This window comes from Vicugna pacos, chromosome 12 (assembly GCF_048564905.1).
Source record: "Vicugna pacos chromosome 12, VicPac4, whole genome shotgun sequence".
Lineage (NCBI taxonomy): Eukaryota > Metazoa > Chordata > Mammalia > Artiodactyla > Camelidae > Vicugna > Vicugna pacos.
This window is the reverse complement of record NC_132998.1, coordinates 7,687,884-7,711,197: the sequence shown is the minus strand read 5'-3', so window position 1 is coordinate 7,711,197 and position 23,314 is coordinate 7,687,884. Positions and strand designations below refer to the sequence as shown.

The following is a 23,314-nucleotide window of genomic DNA, read 5'->3' as shown; positions in this document are numbered from 1 at the left end:
GCATGAGCCAGTGAGGTGGAGGCTGTCCCTTCTGGTGCCACTGCGGGGCCAAACAGGCACTGAGGAAGGCAGGGTGTGTGTGTTGGGGGTTGATTCTGGAGAATTTAGTCATGCCACTCCAAGGGAAGAATTCCTCTAGGGAATGAGGGTGGGGAAGAATGCAAGTCACTGTAGGGAGTCTGCAAACAGCTTCATTTAAAAAAAAAATTAAAAAGCCCTGAGCGTCAGCAGCAGCCAGTCCTCTGCTGGGGGCTTCTGCGGTAGGCCGGGAGGGTTCCCCAGCCCCTCCTCAGCAGCCGCAGCAGCAGCCATTAAGCTTATATCCAGGCATATCTGGGTTCGGTGTTCCCTGGAGACTGATGAACTATAACTATAGTAGAGGGGGAATCCCCCTCCTCCTCACCTTCCCTTTTTCTAGTCAGTGCTGTTCCTTTAGTAGAATGGGTAGAATTACTTGCATACATATCTGTAACTGACCCTTTTCCCTCCTTCTCTGCCAGGTTTGAATGGGGATGTGAATGTTAATGGCTTATCTACTGTATCTCACACTACTACTTCAGGGATTTTGAACTCTGCTCCCCACTCCTCCAGCACCTCACACCTCCATCACCCCAACGTGGCCTACGACTGTCTCTGGAACTACTCACAGTACCCATCTGCCAATCCTGGCAGCAACCTCAAGGACCCACCCCTTCTCTCCCAGTTCTCGGGGGGACAATACCCACTCAACGGCATCCTTGGGGGCAGCCGGCAACCTTCATCCCCAAGTCACAACACTAACCTTCGGGCTGGGAGCCAAGAGTTCTGGGCCAACGGTACCCAGAGCCCCATGGGGCTTAACTTCGATTCACAGGAACTGTATGATTCCTTTCCTGACCAGAATTTTGAGGTGATACCCAATGGACCCCCTAGTTTTTTCACCTCCCCACAGACTTCTCCTATGTTGGGATCCAGCATCCAGACCTTTGCACCCTCCCAGGAGGTAGGCGTTGGTATCCATCCTGATGAGGCGGCAGAAAAGGAGCTGACTTCAGTTGTGGCAGAGAATGGCACTGGCTTGGTAGGCAGCCTGGAGCTGGAAGAAGAGCAGCCAGGTATAACTGTGGGTCTGCGAGCTGGGTTGGAAGAGGGAAAATGGGGTTGTTGGGGGCCAGTGGCTTTTTGAGGTGAGGAAAACTTGTCTTTCCAGCTCTCTGCAGTGGAGGCTGATTTGCATGTGGTGATTAGCAGAGCCAAGTGGCTGGTGTTTTTGTGGCAGCAGCACCAGCTCAAGAGTGGGAGTGCAAATTATTTCAAGCTCATGCAGAGCTGCTGGCCTGGAGAGGGCAGGTGGGCGAGCCCAAAACAGCCCCAACAGACACCCTGCATCAAGAAGGGCTTCTTCTAAAATATAGGAAGGGTTTGGGGCACCAGCAGGAGGCAAAGAAGCCAATTTGGTTTGAGTGTATCAGGGCCAGACTGGCTGCTAAAGTGGGCTTGAGTTCTCGTAGTGACTGGCACACGGAGGAGAAGGAAGCAGGCAGAGCATACCATTGCTTGTCTGCTCACAGTTTTTGGTTTTTGTTGTTGTTAGTATCGGTACATGAGACAGTCCCTCTTATCTTTTCCCTCACCATCCTGTAAAATCACAGAATGTTTTCTGTTTACCACCTGTTCCTACTGAATGGGAGAAATAGCTGAGAACCTAAAGGGGTTCTTGTCTCAGACCCCACTCTCCTTTCCCGTCTTTACCTGCTGTAGGATTTTGTTAGTACATCTTTACTCACCTAAAGTTCTTGGTATGATCAGTACCCAGCATAGGACTGGCACCCATAAATGTTCTTTCAGAATGAACATCCATCCCCCCAAAGATTGTCTATTATAGCTAAGTGGACCTGTTGAAGTCACTGGTTTTGACGTTTGCCCTCTCCTGGGGTTTCCTAGAACTAAAGATGTGTGGCTACAATGGCTCCGTCCCTTCTGTGGAATCATTGCACCAGGAGGTCTCAGTCTTGGTCCCTGATCCCACAGTGAGCTGCTTAGATGATCCTTCACATCTTCCTGACCAACTGGAAGACACTCCAATCCTCAGTGAAGTCTCTCTGGAGCCATTCAACACTCTGGCACCAGGTAGGCTCCCTTCAACTTATCCATGCAGAGGGTAGCCTGCTTTTACCACCTTGGAGAGATAGTAAGCCAGGAGAAATGTTTGGGAATTTGAGGTACTTGAGGCCTCCAGCTGATCCTGTGGCAGACCACAGCTTCCCGCCACTGGCCTGACTGGACCAGCTGCACTCTGAGCTGAATTGGTTCATTTCCCAGGTTCTCTCCCAGTGTTCCTTTTGGCCAAGAGTACTGGGCAGGGACTAATTACCACACCGTTGGTCTATTTGGGTTCTCACTAACTGAAAAGAAGGCAGTAGCCAGTGAACGACTACCTTTTACCCACTGAAATATAAGAAAGGCCTATTTATGACAGATGCTAGAATTTTGTGTCAGTCTGTGGATTGATACAGAACCATTGCCTTTCCTTTGCCTATTATTAGAAAGAACCCATACACTATGGGAACTAAAATTGGATATATTCAGACTAGTATTTCTTAAGTCTTGCTTTCTTATTTTTTCCACCCCTGAAGAGCCAGTGAGTGGAGGACTCTACGGGATAGATGACACGGAGCTGATGGGTGCAGAGGACAAGCTGCCTCTTGAGGACAGCCCTGTGATCTCTGCCCTTGATTGCCCTTCCCTCAATAATGCCACTGCCTTCAGTCTCCTGGCAGATGACAGCCAAACTTCAGCCTCTATCTTTGCCAGCCCCACCTCTCCACCTGTCCTTGGGGAGTCTGTTCTGCAAGGTGAGTGAGGAGAGGTAGGACAGAGAGAGCCCTTACCTGGGAAAAAGAGAACAGGCCTTAGGGCTAGGAACTGTATGAGAGCACCTTGCTGGGAGCTGAGGTGGGCCATGGGATAGTGTATGGTGGGGCTGAAAAGGCACTCTTGACTTCTGCCCTGTGCCCAAAAGAACTTTTGAGACTTCGAGTTAGCAGGAAAAAGGAGGCCAGAGGCCTTTACTGGCTCCAGGTAAAATATTTCTTCACACAATGACAGCTGAAGCAGTTTTGCTCTTTAACCTTCATGAAGGGTAGGGGAGGACAGCCAGAGGCTACTTCTCTTTTTCCAACCCTAGGGGAAAGCCCTTGAAGTAACCTTGTTTGGCTTAGTCCAGGTCTGTCAGAGTAGATTCTCTTGTTTTATATAATCATCTTTCCTTTATCCATCTTGTCCCTTTGGATTCTAGATAACAGCTTTGACCTGAATAATGGTAGTGATGCAGAACAGGAAGAAATGGAGACGGAGGCTTCAGACTTCCCACCACCTCTGACCCGGCCAGCCCCTGACCAGTCATCCACTATTCAGCTACATCCAGCAACCTCACCAGCAGTCTTGCCGACAGCCTCCCCGGCAGTCTCTCTGGCAATTTCTCCAGCAGCCTCCCCGGAAATCTCTCCAGAAGTCTCCCCAGCAGTTTCTGCAGCAGCCTCCCTGGAAATCTCCCCGGTCGTCTCCCCAGCAGCCTTCCCAACAGTCTCTCCAGCTTCTTCAGCAGCCCTCCCACCAGCCTCCTCAGAAGTCTCCTTGATGGCCTCCCCAGTGACGTCCCCAAAACCATCCCCTGCAGCTTCCCCAGCAGCTGGCTTCCCAGCAGCCTCCCCAGCGAATAAGGATGTCAGCAGCTTCCCTGAAATGACTGCTGACCTGGAAGAGATCACTGGAGAAGGAGTCACTACCTCTGGTAGTGGTGAGTGTCTGGATTCTCTCCACCCCTAGCTGGTTCCAGAAAAATTTTCTGTCTCATGTGGCATTTAGCCCTACCCTGCTGGCCTGTTGTTTCAGTATTTTGCTTGAACTCTTTAACTTGGGTGTCCCCTGTCTTCTTCCCAAGGTGATGTTCTGAGGAGACGTATTGCTACCCCAGAAGAAGTTCGTCTTCCTCTCCAACATGGGTAAATGCTCTGGTTTGCTACGTGATCGACCTTTGACACATTTAATGAATGGCTGTAGGAAGAAGGGAAGGAGCTCCTCTCATCTGAGGTGGGGAGGAGTGGGCTAGACAAGAATGGATGAAAGGATAGTTATCTGCGATGATAAAATTTCTAGGTGTGAGATTCCTAGGCTTTCCTTCTTCCTGTCTCAGGGTCTTCCTCCCCTCACCCATTCTTTCCTGTCTTGTGGCCACTCAGTTTTTCCCTCCAGGGGCTATGGCTATTAACTTTTCCAAACTCAGCTAGTGAGCCTAGGGTTCGGATGTTCAATTTAGTTACCTTGTCCTGTATGCTTAGAGAAGGAATAGCAGTGAATGGGGAGTGGCTTAGTCGTGATGAAAGGGGGATTTTTTTTCTTTTTTTTAATGCACTTTGGAGAGGTAAGGGCAAGAACAGTATGTGACCAGCGTGAACAAGCCAGCTGACACTAAGGGCTTTGTAGGAATAACTGCCTTCCTGATCTTCCCTACCCCCTCCCCTCTAGGCTGCTTGTGGTCACGATGTCTGAGTTCTGCTTTAAATTTTGAGAGAAAGATAAGGCTTAGTCTTAGAATAATCTGTTGCTCAGAACACAGAGTTCCTTACTAAACCCTGGCCAACGGAGTCATTTCATGGAGTCAGCAGTGAGTTTACTCTTCTGCTTGCCTCCCCACCTTCTGTCTTTGCTGCCTTCATTCTGTTAGGTCTTCATCCTCTTTACTGGAAACCTAGTGATTTGCCCTGAATGGTGTTAGGGAGGGGGTTTCTGGCATCTCATCTCACTGACTTTGTAGAGGGAGGGGTGGAGGTCTTTCTGGGCTTGTGCAGTTTGGTGTGTTGCTCTCCCTTAAAGCCCTGAGGAGCTTGTGGCTCAGGCCTGCCTTCTGGCCAGGCTTGTATCTCAGGATGCCTTTGCATCTACATGCAATTCTAGTGAGACAGGTGCGGGGAGAGCCGTCTGCTCAGTGGGCTTGGCTCCTGGGTGTGAGTGGGTAGGGGTGTGACCTGGCGGCAGGGCCCATGTGTTTCTCTGGCAGGTGGAGGAGAGAGGTGCGCATCAAGAAGGGCAGCCACCGATGGCAAGGGGAGACCTGGTACTACGGCCCCTGTGGGAAGAGAATGAAACAGTTCCCGGAAGTGATCAAGGTAATACTGCTTTCGTGGGCTTTTTAGGAAAGCACAGACTCCTTTTTTGGACCCAGTGGCAACAGGCTGGCAGTGTCTGCTCTGGGGCTTGTTCTGCTTGTGCTGTTGCTGGCCAAAGGCATGGTAGGGCTCTGATGTCACTGACGCCACTTCATCTCCTCCTTGTAGTACCTGAGCCGCAATGTGGTACACAACGTCCGTCGGGAGCATTTCAGCTTCAGTCCCCGTATGCCTGTTGGAGATTTCTTTGAAGAGAGAGACACACCAGAGGTGCAGGCCCAAGGGTTAAATATGCTTTTTGTGCCTGAGAAAGGGTTGGTGGACAAGCCACAGCTTCCTCTCATGGGGTTTGGCGTTTCTAGGGCATTGAATGGTTCAGATGGCTTGGTGCTTTACATTAACTCCCTCTTGTTGTAACAAAGTCTTCCTCATTACCTTAGGGCCTGCAGTGGGTACAGCTCTCAGCAGAGGAGATCCCATCCAGGATTCAGGCAATTACTGGGAAACGGGGCCGACCTCGAAACACTGAGAAGGCCAAGACCAAGGAAGTCCCCAAGGTGAAACGGGGCCGAGGTCGGCCACCCAAGGTCAAAATCACCGAGCTGTTAAATAAGACAGACAACCGCCTCCTAAAGAAACTGGAGACCCAAGGTACAGTGATATTTCTTATTTTGGGATTCTACTTACTCAGAAATGTTCAGTGTTCAGAAATGTATCAGAAATGTTGATGGGTTGCTAATGGCTGAGTGTCCCAGGAGAGTGACTGACATTATATGGACAGAGTGAATCTGAATTTCCCCTCCTGGAAAGCAGCCTCAGGATCCCAGTACTTTTGTGACTCTTTAACAACCATAACAACCAGTGTCTTTCTTGAGGTGCTGTTACTGGTGGAGCCTGGGCAGTCCTCAGAGGTAGTTAGGTGAGGAGAGAGTTTTCACGTCCTTTCTCACCTGTCTTACTGGTTTGAGCTGTCTTGTATATTTCCTACCTTATTCATTGCCACCATCATGGAGGTTCAGAATTCACATCTGAATCCAAAAGATAATTAAATTAGCACTTTTTGTGGCGGGAAAGGTAGGAATGTCTAATTTTTCAGTAAATATTGCATTTACTCTGATATAGTATAAAGAATTTGAGATTTTTCAGAGTTGTCTGACTCCTCTTCAGAGTTCCAGCTCTGCCAGATTCTGACTGACCTCGAGCAAGTCATTTATATTTAATAAAAGCCTATAGTGGTTCAACTATAGATAATACCTGTCTAACTTAGAGGGTTGCTGTGCAGATGTGGTGGTAGTAGTGTTTCTATGCCAGAACAGAAAAGGTACTGTCATATTAAAACACTCTATTGTTTACAGAACCACACTTCCCTTCTAAAAGGGAAGAAATTCAGATCTTTTAGTGGAGCAAGACATAGGAGCTGGGCATAAGCAATAGCTATGTCAGGTTTGATCTGATTGTACTAAGGTGTCCATAATCTGAGGACCTTTCTTTCTGGCACGTTTTTGCTTACTTGGCACTTCCAACTCAAGACTACCTTCTTTTCCTGGCAGTTTTTCTGTTTCCTTTCTTTGCTCTAGTCTGGGGGTTGCTGCCCTTGTCAGGTGGCCTGGGAGAGAGACAGGCTATAAGGCTACCTGCTGTTTTGGCCTCTAGGCCCCCTCTAAAGCAGGCCTATGTGTTCCAGGGTCTGGTGCTTTGGGGCAGGAGATACCATTTAAGTTCTTTGTGCTGCCCTCATCACAGTGCCTCTCCTACATTTTTTCCTCCCAAAATTTTATATATACTTGAAAAAAAAAGCCTTCTAGATTATTCAGGAAGCCGCTTGGGAGGCCAGCTTTGTGACAGGCTGCTCTAGATGCTGGAGGCTGGTCTGCTTGCCTCACTGTTCATTTTCCTTTCTGCCCTCACAGAAACACTGAATGAGGAGGATAAAGCAAAGATGAGTAAAATCAAGAAGAAGATGAAGCAGAAAGTGCAACGTGGAGAGTGTCAGACTACTATCCAAGGGCAGGTGAGGGACATCAGAGAGATTACACAGGAGATTAATTTTTCCTACAGCCTGCTCCATCTTTTCTTCCTTCTCCCACGGCTGCCACCCGCCATGCAGCAGCATACCTTCCTTACCTGGGATTTGGGGGGGTCTTGATTTAGAGAATTGGGCTTGTTCAAGAATAATGTGGGCATCTCCAGGATGAGAGAATTGATCCATTGCCAGTCCCTCATCCCATCTCTCACTCTCCTCCCCAGCACCCTTGTTTGTTTTTGAATCCTAGCCCAAGCAGTGATGCTTTCAGAGTTTGAGGAGAAATGACTTCCCTTATGGTTTACAGGCCAGAAACAAGCGGAAACAAGAGACCAAGAGCTTAAAGCAGAAGGAAGCAAAGAAGAAGTCCAAGGTAGGTGCATGTACACACAAGCATAACTTTGAAGTCACCAAACTGATTTTGCAAGATGTGTGAGTTGGTCTTGTTTTATAGTCATGTTTCTGGGTCTAAGGTGGGGAGGATGGGGACCAGGGAAGGGTGGTGATTCAGATCTTTATGGCACTCTTGGTTCCCCTCTCCCTTGGGTGGGTAGGCTGAGAAGGAGAAGGTAAAGACAAAGCAGGAAAAACTGAAGGAAAAAGTCAAGAGGGAGAAGAAAGAGAAGGTAAAAATGAAGGAAAAGGAGGAGGTGGCCAAAGCCAAGCCAACCTGTAAAGCAGATAAAACACTGGCCACACAGAGGCGCTTGGAGGAGCGGCAGAGGCAGCAGATGATTTTGGAGGAGATGAAGAAGCCCACAGAGGACATGTGTCTGACTGATCACCAGGTAGTAAGGGGGTAATAACAGATCCTGGAGGGGCCGTCTGTGGAGACACTTGTAGTAAAGGAAGAACCTCCTAAATATCCCGTATGTTTGACAGAACACCCTACCACTTTTATCCCTACAGCCCCTGCCTGACTTCTCACGCATCCCTGGTCTGATCCTGCCTAGTGGGGCCTTCTCAGACTGCTTGACCATCGTGGAGTTCCTGCACAGCTTCGGCAAGGTGCTGGGCTTTGACCCTGCCAAAGATGTACCTAGCCTGGGGGTCCTGCAGGAGGGACTTCTGTGTCAAGGTGACAGCTTGGGCGAGGTACAGGATCTGCTGGTGCGGCTTCTGAAAGCTGCGCTCTATGACCCTGGCTTGCCCCCCTACTGTCAGGTGAGGTCCTTTCCCTGGCAGGTTTGGAGGGCTTGGGATCCGGTAGTTTTCTCAGTCTTGTGTTCTCTTTAAGTTAAACGCATGGAAGCCCCTCCCCAAAGTGATCAGGACAAGGAAAGGGAGATTCAGAAATAGTCCCCAAATTACAGTCTTTGACTTAATGATTTTTCGACTTTACAGTGGTGCAGAAGTAATACGCATTTGGTAGAAACTGTACTTTACATTTTGAGTGTGGATCTTTTCCTGGGCTAGAGAAATGTAGTGCAGCACACTCTCATGACGCTGGGCAGCAGCAGCAAGTCACACCTCCCAGGCAGTCCTGCAGGCACTGACACACTTAGCACCACTCTGAACCTACACAGCCATTCTGTTTCTCACTTTCAGTACAGTCTTCAGTAGATTACCTGAGATAGTCAACACTGTATTATAAAAAAGACGTTGTGTTAGATGGTTTTGCCCAACTCTAGGCTAACATAAGTGTTTGGAGGGTTTGCTAAGCTATCATGGTCTGTGGATTAGGTGTATTAAATGCATTTTCAACCTACAGTATTTTTAATTTATGGTGGGTTTATTGGGATGTGATCCCAACATAAGTTGAAGAAGATCTGTATACTACCTGCTAGCTCTTCTTGTAATTTATTGGCTCTTTTCCTAGGTTACCTCTACCACTACTTTAAGATTTTAGGTCCTGGCTCCCTTGTCATTCTCTACGGGAACAAGGGGAGGAAGATACGTTTTCTTCCTGTTTCTGTTTTCCAGACCTCCCTCTGCTTATAGTTTGTTCATTTTATTTACTTCTTTTCTTTTGCATCTTTTCTTTTTCTTCTCTCATCTTATCCTAGCAACTTACATTCTTTTCCCTTTTCCTGTCTTAACCCCATAGTTCCTCTGTCTCTCCTCACTCCTATTGTGTTCTCCTCCGAACAGTCCTTAAAGATCTTGGGGGAGAAGGTGTCTGAGATCCCACTGACAAGAGACAATGTGTCCGAGATCCTGCGCTGCTTCCTCATGGCATATGGAGCAGAGCCAGCCCTCTGTGACAGCCTGCGCACCCAGCCTTTTCAGGCCCAGCCACCCCAACAGAAGGCTGCTGTCCTGGCCTTCCTCGTGCATGAGCTCAACGGCTCCACCCTTATCATCAAGTGAGGGGCTGGGCTGGGATGGTTATTGTATGCCGTGGTCAGGATGGGGCCAGGGAGGGTTTTAGCCATCCAGAATCCTGGGAGATGTGTCCACTGCCATGCTCTGGATAAGCTGGTGTGAATTGAGAATGAATCTCATTTCCTCCCCTGGGAGAACCGAAGCCTTACTCTGCTGTTCATCTAATCTAGGCTCTGGGATGAAACTCCCTATTCAGCTGCAGCCCTTTTACCCTTGAGCCTCCCTTCTGTGTGTGTGCTGCTGCTTCTGCCTCAAAATCCCATGCATTGTTCCCCTGCAGTGAGATTGACAAGACCCTGGAGAGCATGTCCAGCTACAGGAAAAACAAGTGGATTGTTGAAGGCCGGCTCCGGAGGTAGGGACAGGACAGAGGGTAGGGCCCAGAGAGAGGAGAGAAGGGGGAAAGGGTGAAGCATAACCAGGACTTTTGCCTGGATCTCGATGTTCTTGGCCCCTCCCCTGAGATTGGGATGCTACCCCAGGGCTCAGGATGGCTTAGATTAAAGGTGTTTCTTTTTGTAGTGGTATTATGTCCCTCACCACGGTTTCCCTTAAATCTGTTTCAAGACTGAAAACTGCTCTGGCCAAGAGAACTGGACGACCTGAGGTAGAGCTTCAGGGGCCAGAGGAAGGCCTGGGGCGGAGGCGCAGTTCTCGGATCCTGGAGGAGACCAGTGGCATGGAAGAGGAGGAAGAGGAGGAGAGTACGGCTGCGGTCCATGGCCGTAGGGGCCGAAGGGATGGAGAGGTACTAGCCCAGATCAAGGAAAGTGGGAGTTGGAAAACATTTCTTTTTCTTGAATCTGATGATTCTCTTTCTTGCGGTGCCCACTTGTTTCTTCTCCAGGTTGATATCACAACATCTAGCATCCCAGAGCTAGAGCGCCAGATAGAAAAACTCAGCAAGGTATTGTGCTTCTAACTCCCAGGAGCTAGAGATGGGGGCTGGGCAAGAACTGATCACCTTATGAGTTGGGCCGAGATGGTATCATTTTTATAGGGAAGCTGAGAGCCACTGACCTCTTCCATATACTGGACAAAGTCACCACTGTCACCCTGGAAATGTGTTTTTCATTCATCTTCCTTTTCCACTGCCTACCCAGCGTCAGCTCTTCTTTCGCAAAAAGCTGCTTCACTCATCCCAGATGCTTCGAGCCGTCTCCTTGGGTCAAGACCGCTACAGACGCCGCTACTGGGTGTTGCCCTATTTGACTGGTATCTTTGTGGAAGGAACAGAGGGGAGCTTAGGTAGGTGTGTTGTGGGACCCTGAATTGATTCCTGTCTGACAAAAACTAAACAATTCCTTTTCCTCTACCTAATCATCTCGGGCCTCTTCATTTTATGAGAATCATTATAGCACCGTGGTTAAGAACACAGGCTCTGGAATGAGAATGCCAGCCCACCTGCTGCGCCATTTACCAGCTGTTTGCTTCGGTTTCTTTATTTGTAAAGTGGAGTTCATAGTAGTGTATGTACTTCATAGGGTTACTGAGAGGACTAAAATGAGTTCAGAGTCTTAGAACAGAGCTGAACGCATAGCTGTTCTCAGTAAATGCTAGCTTACACTGATGCTGATGACTCTTACTTGGGAGAAGTGTTTCTTTTCCAGATACTGTGTTCATTGGCATGTAAGTTGTTTTCAGTGGCACCTCAAAAAGGGGGCACTTAAGTCCAAGAGAAAAAAGTGTATGTCTTGTGTTTGTATACCCTCTTTCTTTCCCTTATATATCAGTATATGTCTTATGCTCTTCACTTTTCTTTACAGTTCCTGAGGATGTAATAAAGCAGGAAAATGACTCCTTAAAAATGGCAACCCATTCAGCAACCAGCCCAGTCTCCTTCTGTCTGAAGAGGGAGTTAGCTGGCTCCAACAGCTCTGCCACTTCTCCTGCCCGGGCCCGAGGCCGACCTCGGAAAACTAAGCCAGGGTCTATGCAATCTAGGCGCCTGAAATCTCTGGTCAAGGGTCAAGGTTCAGAACAGCCTCAGGCCCAGCTTCAGCCTGAGGCTCAGCCCCATCTTCATGAGCTTCAGGCTCATGTCCAGCCCCAGCCCCAGCCCCAGCCCCAGGCCCAGTTTCAGTTGCATCCTCAGTCTCATAATGGGTTCCTGGAGCCAGAAGGCTCCCCTTTGTCTCTGGGTCAGAGCCAGCATGACCTCAGCCAGTCAGCCTTCCTGTCGTGGCTGAGCCAGACTCAGAGCCATGGTTCCCTGCTCAGCAGCTCAGTTCTCACACCTGATAGCAGCCCCGGAAAACTGGACCCGACCCCATCACAGCCCCTGGAGGAGCCAGAAGCTGATGAGGCAGAAGCCAGCTCTGAATCTCAAGCTCCCTGGTTTAACTTCTCAGCCCAGATGCCCTGCAATGTCGCCCCTACACCACCCCCTGCAATTTCTGAGGACCAGCCCACTTCTTCCCCTCAGCTACCTGCTTCCTCCAAGCCAGTAAGTAACCAGAACTAGTATTTACCTGATTTCATCTTACCCCTAGCTGTGGGCTGTCGCTGAAGTTCAGGGAAGGGATGGTTCCATTGGGGTCCTATAAACATAAAAACAGCCTCTTCCTCTTATGTTTCATCTCATTCACAGGTGAATAGACCCAGTGCTGCCAACCCCTGTCCTCCAGTGCAGCTCTCTTCCACCCCTTTGCCAGGTGTGGCTCCTAAAAGGCGAACAGGAGACCCTGGAGAAACACCACAGAGCCCCACAGGGCTGGGACAGCCCAAACGGAGAGGGAGACCCCCCAGTAAGTTCTTCAAACAGATGGAGCAGCGTTACCTGACCCAGCTGACAGCCCAGCCTGTGCCCCCTGGTGAGTGATCTTGGGGTAGGATGCGGTGAGGGTGTAGGCAGGAGGGACATCAGATGTGGGCCATGTGATTCATAGCTGGTTCCCACACCCCACACACACATAAACTTTCTTCACAGAAATGCGCTCGGGCTGGTGGTGGATCCGAGATCCTGAGACATTGGATGCCACACTCAAGGCCCTACACCCCCGAGGCATCCGAGAGAAGGCACTTCACAAACACCTAAACAAGCACAGGGACTTGTTACAGGAAGTCTGCCTACGACCCTCAGCTGGTAAGACAAATACCTTGACCCAACCTGAGCTGAAGAGCCCAGGTAGATGTTGAGCTGCTGCTGTGGATGGTAAACAGCCTGATAGGCCTTTCCCGCTGCTTTCTGTCATCTCAGACCCCATCTTTGAGCCCAATCAGCTACCTGCCTCTCAAGAAGGGATTATGAGCTGGTCCCCCAAAGAGAAGACATTTGAGACAGACCTGGCTGTGCTTCAGTGGGTAGAAGAGCTGGAGCAGCGGGTGATCCTCTCTGATCTGCAGATCCGGGTACGCTGGGGCTGGCACTGGGCAGGGGGTTGTTGAGGAGAGGGTATTAATATCTTGTACGTATTAGGAAAAACCTGCATTCCCGCTTCACAAGTGACCTATCATGACCCTAAGTGGGTTATATTTTTTGCTATGCTTAATGTTCTTCCTTTAATAATGAGTTTTCTTTCTTTCTCCCACCTGCAGGGCTGGACATGTCCCAGCCCAGACTCTACTCGTGAAGACTTGGCTTACTGTGAGCACCTACCTGACTCCCAGGAGGATATCACCTGGAGAGGTCGAGGCAAGGAAGGACTGGCACCCCAGCGTAAAACTACCAACCCTCTGGACCTGGCAGTGATGCGCCTTGCTGCCCTGGAGCAGAATGTGGAGAGGCGGTACCTGCGGGAGCCCCTCTGGCCAGCTCATGAATTTGTGCTGGAGAAGGCCCTGCTCAGCACGCCCAGTAGTGCCCCCCAGTGCACCACTACAGAGATGTGAGTGCCCCCTGCCACATATACTATTCTTGGATAAATTTACTGGATCCTGCTCCTCATCAGAAAATCTCCACTTTCTCCCTCCAGATCATACGAGATCACCCCTCGCATTCGGGCCTGGCGCCAAACGCTAGAGCGGTGCCGGAGTGCGGCCCAGGTGTGCTTGTGCCTAGGCCAGCTGGAGAGGTCCATTGCCTGGGAGAAGTCCGTCAACAAAGTGGTAAGAGGCCTGGAAAGCCTGGGGAGGCTGAAGAGATGGCCAGCTGGGGTGGGTGGGGTCATTGGCAGGCAGAGACTTGAAGGCTCACCCTGCCTCCTCACAACCTTGGTCCAGACCTGTCTAGTTTGCCGGAAGGGTGACAACGATGAGTTTCTTCTACTTTGTGATGGATGTGACCGTGGCTGCCATATTTACTGCCATCGGCCCAAGATGGAGGCTGTCCCAGAAGGAGACTGGTTCTGTGCTGTCTGTTTGGCCCAGGTAAGCCTTCTGCTCTCTCATTCCACTCCCAAGCAGAAATCAGAGATTCTTCTCATTCCGTTTGCCTCCAGTCCAACAGACACCACTTCTTACCATGGCTTCAGTCCCTCCTGAAGGACTCCAGACTAAGTGCTCGGAGACCTGGGTTCTGGTCCTTTGGAAAAGTCACTTAAATTCTATAACCTCACTTGCTTTCCTCTGTAAAATGGGAACGATTATGCTCTCCCTCTTACCTGCCTTACTGGGTTATGTGAATAAATTCACGTGCTACCTCATGCATGAACGTATTCACACTTAGACAAGGAGGGATTGTAATTAACTGGAGGGCAAGCAGAGCACACGTTCAGCTGTTGCTGATCTCACCTTTTTCTTATCCTTAGCAGGTAGACGGGGAACTGACTCAGAAGCCTGGTTTCCCAAAACGAGGCCAGAAGCGGAAGAGTAGTTACGCACTGAACTTCCCAGAGGGTGACAGCCGCCGGCGCCGGGTACTGTCGAGGGGCCGAGAAAGCCCAACAGCGCCTCGGTACTCAGAAGAAGGGCTGTCCCCCTCAAAGCGGCGGCGGCTCTCCATGCGGAGCCACCACAGCGATCTCACATTTTGCGAGTGAGTTGAGCGAATTCATTGGACAGCTGTCTCTTCCTTCGCCAGAGTAAAGGGCTGGGAGGTGTCAGTGTGTTTGTTTCCCGACAATGCAGTCATCACTGTCTCTTTCATAATAGGATTATCTTGATGGAGATGGAGTCCCATGATGCAGCCTGGCCTTTCCTGGAGCCTGTGAACCCACGATTGGTGAGTGGGTACCGACGCATCATCAAAAACCCTATGGATTTCTCCACCATGCGGGAGCGGCTGCTCCGGGGAGGGTAAGTAGACGTCGGCGCCTCTCCAGCTCCTCTGTTACTGCCGTGCCTCCCATCCACCTCACAGCCCTGCCTCCACCCCTGCCCAGGTACACCAGCTCAGAGGAGTTCGCGGCTGATGCACTCCTGGTCTTTGACAACTGCCAGACCTTCAACGAGGATGACTCTGAAGTGGGCAAGGCAGGGCACATCATGCGCCGCTTCTTCGAGAGCCGCTGGGAGGAGTTTTATCAGGGAAAACAGGCCAATCTGTGAGGCAAGGGTGGGGAGATTCACCTTGCGGCATCACCCCCTGCCCTCCAAACCAACCAACCCTGCCATTCTCACCTGCTGATGCTGCCCTGGGTCCATACTCAAGTCAGAGACATAGCCCTGATTTTTGACCCTATCCTTGGCAGCGCCCCACATCTTATCCCTACACCCCCTTCTCCCTTTCCTCCTCTTGTTCCTCAAATAAGAGGGCCAGAGATGAGGTCCTTTTGGACTGAAAGCCAAAAAAAGAAAGAAAAAATAATTTTTCCTTTGTTTTGTTTCCTAATTAAAAAAGGAGGAGGAAAGAAGTCCCTACTTCCTCCTCCCAGCTTCCTCACCTTCCCTGTACGTGCCCCAGCATTCTGGGGCTATTTAACAATAGCAATAGTTCTAGTGAATGTGTGAAACCGAGAAACACTCTGTACTGTGTGTGGACCCGCAGTGACGGCCAGTAAAGTGGACTTAACTCCCAAGTGTGTCGAGCCGGACACCGGGCCCTGAACATGCTGCTTCCATGTTCAGTCCCTCCCCTGCTTTTCTCTCTCTCCTTTCCTCTCCCCTCTTGCAGGTTTTCTCTCTCCCAATAATGTAAAACTGTTGTGTACGGGTTCCTCCCTCCTTTTCTCTCACCAATTTTTTTCCCTTCAAAGGAAAAAAAAAGTTCAGAGGTCCCTGTCTTTTCTCTGTCCTTGATCTTCCTGCCAATAGTTATGCCCTCTGTAATGTTGGATACTCCTCAAATGCTGAGTTTCTAGCCTTTTCTGAAACTTAGCAACTGGGGAGAGAGCAGGGAGGCACCCAGGACCTTGGGCCTTCCAGCTTCCTTCCCCACCTCTTACCCAAACCTCCCTCTTGGGAACTCCTCAGGGACAACTACTGCTGAGTTTGGGCACATCCCCAAGATGGAGGCCAGGTAGCAATCAACTGGCCTGAGAGAGAGAGAGAGGTGTGTGCATGTGTGTGTGAGAGGGTGCTGTGATTGTGCCCCTGTTTTGTTTGGTGGCATCCATTCAGTTTCCCCAAGTATCTGTTTTTTTCCCACTTTCCCCCTTGTTTTAAACCATCACTTTGTCTTTGGGAAACCACAGGAACAGTTTTTCTGGGTACAAGGCTGTGTCTCTCCCCCTCTCTCCCAGTCATTTCTGTTCCAGCCTCTTCAAACTGTGCAATCTTTCAGCAGGAACTCCCTCTCCTTTCAGTAGCTCTGAGTCTTAAAGCTTTTGCAGGGAGAGGGGTAGAACTGGATCTTTTCCTAATCCCATGAGCTTCTGTGGGTTTAGTTGTGCTTTCCTTCCCTTTTCTACTTCATGCCCTGGGACCCCCTTCCCCAGCAGCAGAGACCCCGGAGCACAAGAGAGTAGGGAGGATGGGTTCTGGGTCCACCACTGCCCTACATGTGACTACGCCCAAGTTAAGCCCCAACATGTGAGAGGAAAGCTGCTAACTCCCAGCTATAGCCATGGGCCCCTGGCCCCCTGCTTTCCTGCTCAGCAGAGCCCCTCCCATCAGAGATTACGGGTACTTGCACTGGGGAGGTGGCGGCTGGCTGGCCCAAGCAGAGAGCTGAGGCATCCAAGAAATGTTCCATTGGTGGGAGAGGGGCTGCCAGGTGAGGTGGAACATTCCTTGTACTTCTGGCAGCACTGAATAGCCAGGAGACGGGGCAGTGTAGGTCCTGGGGCAGCCCCATTCCTACTCCTTTACGCCCCTTCTGCCCCATAGCCTATTTCTAAAGTCGCCTTTTCTGTCAGATAAACCTCAAAACTTAATTTTATTTGAGATTTTTTTTTTGCTTTTAAATAAGAGGTGGATTGAAGAATATTTGAATTGACTTTATATTATGCATAAATATTTATATTTTATCTAAATAACTGCGCTGTAACAAACTTTGTGTTAGTCAAACGTTTGGAACTGTTATAGGTGGGGCTCTTCTTTTTCCCCACAGCAGTTTTCCCCTGGTGTAAAATGTACTAGATTAATTTTACTGTTGGAGGTTAGGTGGATGGGGGAGTGAAATCTCAACTGTTCCTGCTCTGTGTTCCTCTCCCAGCTCCATCTCTGTCTAGGGACCAGGCACTCTTAAGGTCGGGTGGAGTCCTAGCCTGTTTGAAGATGTAGGGGCTGAAGGGGGTGGGGGTAGGGCATGATCAAAGGGGCCATTTCTCACTTTTCTTTCCTCATCTTCACCGCCCCTTGAGCTAGGTGGATTTTCTCTTCTTGACAGATAAGAGTATTTGGTAGGGAAGGCAGGTTAATAAAGTAAATAAAACCCACCCCCTGCCCCTTTGTTTCCCCTCCCCATCAGTCTGGTTAACAGGAAAAACCACACCATCAACACCAACAAGTTTCCATGTTCCTTTTACAACAAAAGGGACTTGACTTTTTATATAACCAAATGTGGTGTTTTAGTGACTTTTTGATAATGTACAGTTTTTTGTGAATTTAAATTTATTTCTTTCTATATTTTTAGGACCAATCTCATTTTTAATAAGGTTAAAAAAGGAAAAAAAAAAGTCTAGAGAAAAAAACTCCTGTTTTTGCCATGTGATGTTCCACAAGTGCAGCTGTAGAAAGTGCTTGTCAGTTGAATAAAAACCACATTTGATAGATTCAAAAGACTCCGTGTATTTATCTTCAGCTTATGTTCTCATACTTACCTAAAGGGGAAGACGGGGCGCAGGGTGAGTATGCCTGACCTGATGTAGGAGTCAGCAGGCAGGCGAGCTGTTATGCCCCTACAACTCCCAGCTTGGCCCTTCCTGTGCAAGAGGCACCAAAGGCAGAATTCCTGCTTCTGTGGATGGAGCAGGTGCTCCTGACCGAGGTGCTAGAACAAAGGAGCCAAGTGTGCCTGGTTCCTCCCCTGCCCCCTGTGTTCCCATTATAGTGAGTGTATGTGCCCATCACCACCTTCCCAGCTTCCCCCAATGGATAAGACACCAGGAGGTAGAATTTTGTGTTTTATTTCAAAACAAAAGTTGAAATAAGACAAAATAAAGCTTTACCAAATTGTAGAGAAGGAACATGAGAATACCAAGGGTCAGAAAAAGAAGAATGGGTGGCACTGGCACAGACATGGCCAGAGTATGCTACTACAGAAACCTCTGGATGAAGAGAAATGTACAAAACGTGTTTGAGTATAAATTAAGCTTATTTCCTGTCTAAAGTGGTAAGTGCATGCAAGAGAGCACTAACCACCCAAAAAAAGATGTGTTGGAGGATGTGGACACCAATAATGGGGCAAGAACTTTCTTTACTCAGGGTGGGAAAGCTTATCACCCTCCAGGCTGGAAATTCTGCTTTGGTGAACCCTCTAAACTAACTGGAATAAGGTGGAGAAGGAACATCTCTGTTTCCAGCCCTGTACAAACCCCGAACTCCCGCTGGGCGCATGCTTGCCTGCTCAGCCGCAGGGCAGCCACGGCCAGCTCTCGTCCTCAGGTTCTGAGCTCTGCCCTGGTGCTGGTTGTCCTGGGGTGGCTCCCAAGCATTCGTTAGTATTCTAAGCAGTCATGACCTAGCCTGCCTCCTGGCCTGTCACAGCAAGACTTAACTGAAGAGTTCACACTATTCTAGTGATTATGAGGTAAAAAAAAATCTCAAGACATTCAGAAACAAATAACCAAGAGTTTTGTATTTAATCATGAGCCCCTTTCTAGTTCCCAGCTTCTTAGACCTCATGCCGGGAAGGAAGGAAAGACGTAAACCAGGTGCTTGTGCCCTTGCTGAACTGGGAAACTGAGGTAGATATGTAACAAGGACAAGGAAGTTCTGGGATACGCCTGGAGAACGACGGCTTATTCAAAACAAGCGGATATGCCGGGGAGAAGGAGCCGCCGTAAGCGGGAGGGGGACCTAGCCTTCTCAAGACTGCAGCCGCAGGGACCACCCCCAGGGAGGCGGCCGGTGAAGAGAATTCAGCAAAGATGACTAGGGTGACAGAGCTCACTGGCCAGTCTCGGCTGCTGAAGGAGGACCCTCCTACAAAAGGAAGGGGTGAAAGCTGAGTAAACATGATCTAAAATGCAGGTAGCACAGAGATGGAGTAGTTGGTTTAAGAGGGAATCAGGAAGAATCAGTCTGATAAGGCACAAGATTTCAGATCTAGCCCTTACAGATGAGCTTCCACAATGCCCACCCTTCTCTGAAGCTGGTCTAGTAGCGCCTGGGGACAAGTTCAGACCTGATCACCCACCCAAGTTTATTGCCCTTGGCCAGGAAAGTCAGGAGAGCGCCTCGTGTGCAATGCTGCTGCTCTCCCAGGAGGTGGGGCACGTGCACAAGAGAGCAGCAATGATTCTTTTTCCTAGAAGAATGGATTCTACTGTTGGGATTCCTGCAACATTCCATTGCAGCAAGGCCTCTCAGTGTCTTTGTGGAGCAACGTAACAACCCACATGTAGGGCCCCAAAGGTTTGACACTGAAGCAGCAGAGAATGAGCACTGCAGGCACCCAGGGGCTGAATGAGCTCACGGATCAGTAAGTTAGGAAAGGAAGAGGAACGGAACTGGGCTGAGGTGGCCCGACCCAGGCATGGTTGGTGGAGCAGCAAAGTCGAGTCCTTACTCAAGCGCAAGCGATGCCCCCTACCACTCCCGTCTCTACTGACAAGGGCTATTTATTACCTCAGAGCCACCAGGCTTCCTAGTCTGGGCAGCTTTTCAAATTCTTTGGTTAAAAACACTCTTTAAAAATAAAACCTCTCCCCATCTTCATTCCCACATCTTCCCTAACCTTGACCCACACCCTCCAAAAAACTAATCAGCCTCGGGCTGAGTATCATCTCAGAGTGAGACAGGAGCAGTTAACACCACCGGCATGAGATGGGACGGGCAGGCTCTGAGCTGGTAAAGGCTTATCTCACCTGAGAAAGGGATTCTGGTATGTTCTAGTTGACTGGAAACAGAAAAATACAAAGTACTCAAATATTTTAAGAACGCATGAGCATCTGTAACGAGTGGGAGTGAAATGTGAAGTGCGGAGACAGTACGACCTGGGCTCCGTGAAGACAGGACTCAGAAAGCACGAGGTATAGTGTTCAAAGAGGCCAGCCCTTAAAGGCGGTGGGAAGGGATGAACCGGGAATTGGAAAATTGCACCTCCTGGGGAGTGATGGAAGTGTTAGCTATCTTGATCGTGGTAGTGGTTTCATTGGTAAATCAAAATTCATCAAACTGTTCATTTGAAATATGTATAGCTTATGGTGCAGGAACCATACCACAATAAAGGTGTTTAAAAATATAAATTAAAAAATTAAAAGCCCAGCCCTAGGCCGTGAGCTTGAGAGCTCCCCCTACAGTTCCCCTGCCACCACTGTCACCAAACTGTCCCTCACTCCTCTCCCCTTTCTCCAACCACTCACCCATGCTATGAACTGTCAGAAATGAACAGTTAGGGGAAAAATATCATGAGTGTAACCCAAGAGCACCATAAAAAAAATCCCACAGTGCCGTTAGCTACTACAGAAACAACGTCAGGCTCTCCATCACTCGCCCTGCCCCAACCTGCCCAAAACAGAAGCACTAGCAGAATCTATTAAGTGGATTCACACAGGAGAACCCACAAAAGGGAACTACAGAATTTTAAAACAAAACAAAGCAAAATCACAGCCATTTAGACATTTAAATACAAAGAAAGTAGACAGAACCAGGAGTTCTGGGAGGCAGAGGAGGGGCGGCAGTGAAATCAACAGCTTATACATGTGAAAGGCCCTCATTTCACTAAACTAGCAAAACCAGGCTCTCCCAAATTACTGTTAATTAAATGAACAGGATTCTTGATTTTTCTCTTTTTCTTTGAGGCCACTGACAAGAAATCTATGGTGTGCTGTCTTTGACTAAGGGCTAGAGACTCAGCAACAAGAACTACGTGCCCAGCCAAATCCGTCCAGAGGATTACTGGGCTAGGGCTGTTTTCCATTAGATAAACCCTTCCTGAGGCCGGAAGCACCCATGAGAAAACCAATAGTGGCACTTCTGTCCGTTGCACTTTGTATCCCATGCACTTCCCCCCACTCCCTTACCTCCAGGGATACACAAAAGGATATTCTAGGGGTCGGAAGCGCTGGCACTCTCACCCCTGGGGTGGGTGGAGGGGAGGGGAAGCTGGGCCCAAGCTCTCTGCACAACAACTGACACTGCAGCTTCGTGCCCCTCAGTACCATCTCATTCCTCCCCCAGAGTCAGCTTAATGAACACCTGTTTCTCCATTCGCCATCACTGGGCTTTCTGACTGACCGGAGAAAAGGCACCGACCTTGAAGTGAGCAGGACTCTCCTTTCAGTGCAGAAGGGAGTGATTGGAAAGAGACAGGTGCAGGATCTTACTTCCTAGAAGGTGGACAAAGGCATCCTCCTGTCTGTCTCCATGTGCACAGATGCAGGGCTTGCAGAAGGAGATGGAGTTGAAGAGCAAAATATAGCCCTTTTTGAAGGACTCCTGACCTTGTAATAGTGATATGGGATTTGCTGCCCTTTTCTGTTCTAGCTCCCTGTTGTCCTTCTACAAGAAGGAAAATTATTTTTGATATCCTAGTTCCCCGGAAAAGGGACCCAAAGACACCAGGGCCGGGCAGGTTGCTCTGGACAGTTCCGGCCAGCTTTGTCCTTTCCCAGCTACACAGCACACACACAGAACAGTCCCCACCTGTGTGCTTATGGCATGTGCACGGTGGCATAAGCCTTTCAAGGACAACTTTGCTGTATGCAGAGATGCCAAAGATCAAAGGCTGGGGACAATTCAAGGGCCTCAGTTCTGTCCCTCTCAACTAGCTGGATGAGCATCAAAAGGCACTGTGTGTCAGGGCTGGGGTGGGAACTTACCAAGTCCTCTGGTACAGGAGGCAGGGACAATATCGTCTACATCAGAGTTTCTCAGCCTTGGCACCAGCTGACATCTCAAGCCAGATCATTCTTTGTTGGGGCAGCTGGGGCTGTAATGTGCCCTGGAGGGTGCTCAGGAGCGTCCGTGGTCTCTCGCCACAAGATGCCAGTAGCACACAGTCCCCACTCCCAGGCATGACAATCAAAAAAGTCTCCAGAGACTGCTAAATGGCTTCTAGGGGACAAAACCGACTCCTTGAGAACCACTGATCTTGAGGTGAAGCAGCTGATCATCGACGGTGGAGAAGGAACCTGCATGGATTCAGCAAGGTCACAAATGCGAGGGCTCTGAGCACAGGATGTGCAATAGGGAAGAGAGAGGCCCTGAGACCCAGGGCAGAAAAGAAGATGCTCCAGGAAGCAGAAAAGCAGATATTCCAAAAAAGCTGTTCCCAGAGAACACACTCCCTCAGAAGGTGTTGGCCTCGGCAGTGAGAAGAATTAGTAAGAAGTCAGTAGGTCCATCCCTCTGGAACTTGCCAGGGAAAACCTAGTCTTTATCCAAATTTAGATCAAGGATGACTTCCAACGGCTGTGGAACTGTCTCCACAGTGAGCCTAGCTCGCACTTCTGCTTCCTGAAGGCAAAGTCTAGTCTTTCCTCTCAGGATGTGGCAGGGCAGAGGGAGGAAAAGCCACTTCCACTGCCTGCTTAGTGATCCACCTTGTTCCTTGCCTAGCCCCCTGCCCCCAAATCCCATATGAAATTTCATTCAAAAGGGAAATTTAAACAAACAAAATTAAAAACTGTAAAGAGGCAAAGTAGGCAGGCTCTGTTACATGGAAAAGAGAAAAAAAACAATTCAGATGAGAGAAAGAAGGCATAAAATGTGTGTGAAGGAGAGATGGGATGTGTAATCTAAGAGCTTTATAAAACAAAACTTTAAGTCTGCATATTTTCTTACACACACACCCAAAATAGTCCATAACTAAACTCGGTAAGAAGGGCCCACAGTAAGACTCCTTCATCAATGTTCTAGCACCACACCTTTCTTTTTCCTTTTAAGAAAAGAATTTTTTTTAAAAAGCCTTCCCAAGTAAGTCCAACACATCAAAATTGTTTTTCATAAAGATGAGAAGAAGCTCCAGGCACCATGTCTCTTTGGAGTAGGGAAAGAGAATACTGCAGTTTAAAACAAAACATAAAACTTTCTTCACAAAAGAGAAAAAGTTTTTGATCTCCTTGACTGTTGCACACACAAAAAGTGACCTTTCTCCCAGTCTCCGTCAGGACAGGAGGAAGAGCAGAGGGTAGAAGTGCAGAGATTTCTTTCTCCAGGCCCAGGCCTGCGACAAATGACGGCCGAACGTTAGTCTTCAGCAGGGCCCACACGGGGCTGCAATCCTGGGTAGCCCTCTGCCGTCCTGAGAATCTGCATCTCCAAGAATTCCCTTGTAATCAACAAAGACAGGGAGGGAAATCCTAAAGGAGGCGTGAGCCAGAGAGGGTAGAGAGGGGGAGCAACAAGCATGAGCGCCTTCCTGATTTCAGGCTGCTCCGCCCACCCTGCCCTC

At 49.2% G+C, this 23,314-nt stretch overlaps 2 protein-coding genes across 11 annotated transcripts in view; one reads left to right on the top strand and one right to left on the bottom strand.

The window, feature by feature from the left end:
• The window catches only part of LOC140685333 (bromodomain adjacent to zinc finger domain protein 2A), a 32,955-nt gene extending 15,420 nt beyond the window's left edge, over window positions 1-17,535 (top strand). For 5 of the 7 annotated variants that reach the window (XM_072972601.1, XM_072972600.1, XM_072972602.1 and 2 more), the window contains 27 exons: window positions 501-1,094; window positions 1,924-2,109; window positions 2,616-2,834; window positions 3,278-3,778; window positions 3,923-3,983; window positions 5,039-5,147; window positions 5,316-5,417; window positions 5,588-5,798; window positions 7,058-7,158; window positions 7,478-7,543; window positions 7,725-7,958; window positions 8,080-8,334; window positions 9,262-9,476; window positions 9,776-9,850; window positions 10,063-10,243; window positions 10,343-10,402; window positions 10,599-10,743; window positions 11,262-11,941; window positions 12,086-12,308; window positions 12,425-12,580; window positions 12,695-12,846; window positions 13,033-13,322; window positions 13,410-13,542; window positions 13,657-13,803; window positions 14,184-14,410; window positions 14,527-14,670; window positions 14,757-17,535. In XM_072972601.1, coding sequence (XP_072828702.1) covers window positions 501-1,094; window positions 1,924-2,109; window positions 2,616-2,834; window positions 3,278-3,778; window positions 3,923-3,983; window positions 5,039-5,147; window positions 5,316-5,417; window positions 5,588-5,798; window positions 7,058-7,158; window positions 7,478-7,543; window positions 7,725-7,958; window positions 8,080-8,334; window positions 9,262-9,476; window positions 9,776-9,850; window positions 10,063-10,243; window positions 10,343-10,402; window positions 10,599-10,743; window positions 11,262-11,941; window positions 12,086-12,308; window positions 12,425-12,580; window positions 12,695-12,846; window positions 13,033-13,322; window positions 13,410-13,542; window positions 13,657-13,803; window positions 14,184-14,410; window positions 14,527-14,670; window positions 14,757-14,922 — 5,633 coding nt within the window. In that variant the 3' untranslated portion in view covers window positions 14,923-17,535. Of the gene's footprint in view, window positions 1-500; window positions 1,095-1,193; window positions 1,330-1,923; window positions 2,110-2,615; window positions 2,835-3,277; window positions 3,779-3,922; window positions 3,984-5,038; window positions 5,148-5,315; window positions 5,418-5,587; window positions 5,799-7,057; window positions 7,159-7,477; window positions 7,544-7,724; window positions 7,959-8,079; window positions 8,335-9,261; window positions 9,477-9,775; window positions 9,851-10,062; window positions 10,244-10,342; window positions 10,403-10,598; window positions 10,744-11,261; window positions 11,942-12,085; window positions 12,309-12,424; window positions 12,581-12,694; window positions 12,847-13,032; window positions 13,323-13,409; window positions 13,543-13,656; window positions 13,804-14,183; window positions 14,411-14,526; window positions 14,671-14,756 lie in introns of those variants that run through there. The other 2 variants (XM_072972605.1, XM_072972606.1) reach the window with 2 other exon arrangements.
• Window positions 17,536-17,866: 331 nt separating this feature from the next.
• The window catches only part of LOC102526521 (RNA-binding motif, single-stranded-interacting protein 2), a 65,380-nt gene continuing 59,932 nt past the window's right edge, over window positions 17,867-23,314 (bottom strand). For 3 of the 4 annotated variants that reach the window (XM_072972648.1, XM_072972647.1, XM_015251421.3), the window contains one exon: window positions 17,867-23,222. The gene's annotated coding sequence lies outside the window, so the exon portion shown is untranslated. The remainder of the gene's footprint in view (window positions 23,223-23,314) is intronic. The other variant, XM_015251420.3, reaches the window with a different exon arrangement.